At 50.2% G+C, this 1,674-nt stretch overlaps 1 protein-coding gene across 1 annotated transcript; it reads left to right on the forward strand.

The window, feature by feature from the left end:
• The first annotated feature begins 747 nt into the window (after positions 1 to 747).
• LOC123181758 (uncharacterized) lies at positions 748 to 1,674 on the forward strand. The gene has a single exon (XM_044594092.1). It carries the CDS (start codon positions 953 to 955, stop codon positions 1,568 to 1,570), a length of 618 nt encoding a protein of 205 aa, XP_044450027.1. The 5' UTR covers positions 748 to 952; the 3' UTR covers positions 1,571 to 1,674.

The raw sequence follows: 1,674 nt of genomic DNA on the forward strand, positions 1-1,674 counted from the left end.
CAGCAGGGTCTTGAACTCAAGACCTCTTGGCTCTGATATACCATGTACATGTTTTACACGTCCCCACCCCCCAACAACATCGCGGGGCCAAGGACATCGCGAGTTTCATGCCTCCATGATTTTTCTAGTTCTTTTGGGCTGATCAACCCCTTCTTGTTCTGCTCTCCTAACACTTCTTTGTGCATCCTGTGTGTACGCTGAGTTGCTGCTACCCATGTAAACCCCAACTCTCTTGCTCCCTACCTATCAATGGAATGATACGTATTTTGCGTATTCGCGAAAAAACAATTTGCAGGTATCATGATCAAGGGCTTGCCTACGGCCTCATTCGAGGGAGTTTCGGTCCAGTCTTTGCGTCAGCAATGACGATGCTTCGACTGCGGGGGGATGTTGAATATATATTGCATGTATCTTTGTATTCTTTGCCTACCTCTTAGTTCCTTGCATAGTTAAGGTTGTGGCTTACCTTGTATATCATATATACGTGGAATTGCACCCGATGAGTTGCATCATATTATTCTACATAAAGGATGTTGAGATTTTATTTTTTTTCAGACGAGTGGGTTTCAAGTTTCAACAATAGAGTAAGCCAGAACACACCGGTCTTTTCTTTCTTAGCCTACTCTATACTATGCTCGGCTAACCCTATTGCTTATACTCCCTCTGTAAATTAATATAAGAGTGTTTAGATAACTAAAATAATGATCTAAACGTTTTTATATTAGTTTACGGAGGGAGTACGTCTTAATTATGGAAAAAGGAACGGGGAGACCCGAGGAGCCTTCGAGAGAGCCCCTTGAGAGTCGAGAGCGAGCAACCGTTCCCGGCCCGATCCCCTATCTTCTCCGATGGCGTAGCCGGCCGGAGCAGAGAAGGGAGAGGTACACGGAGTAGTCTTGTATATAGCGCGTCTAGTTTTAGGTGGTATTCTGCCCATGTGGCGTATGGCGGTATGCCGATGTGGATAGCGCCGCCGCCGTGGGCGAGTAGCGGCCGGTGGCTTACGGCGGTGGTCTTCATGGTGGTGCTGACTGGAGGTCAGTCGCTGCCGTCGAGCGCATCGTCGGCTACTCCACCAATAAGCTCGCCTGGTTCCCTGTTCTGGAGGTGCTCCGCTTCCTCTCCTGCTTCTATGGTCGCCGTGGTGGTGGAGTTGAAGCAGGGGAAAGATGGAGGTCCAGATCGGGTTTGTGCTCATCCCCGATGGCTGCTGGTGAATGGCTACGGCGCCGGCCATGGCGCTTGGCTGCCGGCCGTTTCTTCCATGCCATCGGATCTGCTGGCCGAAGGGCGGCCGTACTTCTTCCTTCCGGCTATGGAGCCAATTGGGAGGCAGTGCTTCTTCAACATGGAGTCCGCGGCGAGGTGTCGTGGAGGCTTTGCCACACCAAGTGGTGTTGTCCCCGGCGGTGGCAAGGTTGCATTCGTGATGAAGGTGCTTGGGACCCGATCGCGTTTTTCATTTGGTTGTGGGGGTCCTCTTTGTAAAATGCAGGGACCAGTGTGTTATCTAGGTTTAGTTCGGGGTCCTTTTGCATACTGCTGTGTACCACCGCTGTTTTATTACTAATGCAGTCTCGGGGTCCTTCTGGACCCCTCTCTCGTTCAAAAAAAAAAGAACGGCATCCTGCAACAGTGGTATGCTATGATAGAGATAATTAATAATTACCCGCC

The sequence above is a fragment of the Triticum aestivum genome, chromosome 1D (assembly GCF_018294505.1).
Source record: "Triticum aestivum cultivar Chinese Spring chromosome 1D, IWGSC CS RefSeq v2.1, whole genome shotgun sequence".
NCBI lineage: Eukaryota > Viridiplantae > Streptophyta > Magnoliopsida > Poales > Poaceae > Triticum > Triticum aestivum.

Bases quoted from the DNA above. Each gene is read 5' to 3' on its own strand.
- LOC123181758 (XM_044594092.1), top strand. From the start codon at position 953: ATGCCGATGTGGATAGCGCCGCCGCCGTGGGCGAGTAGCGGCCGGTGG.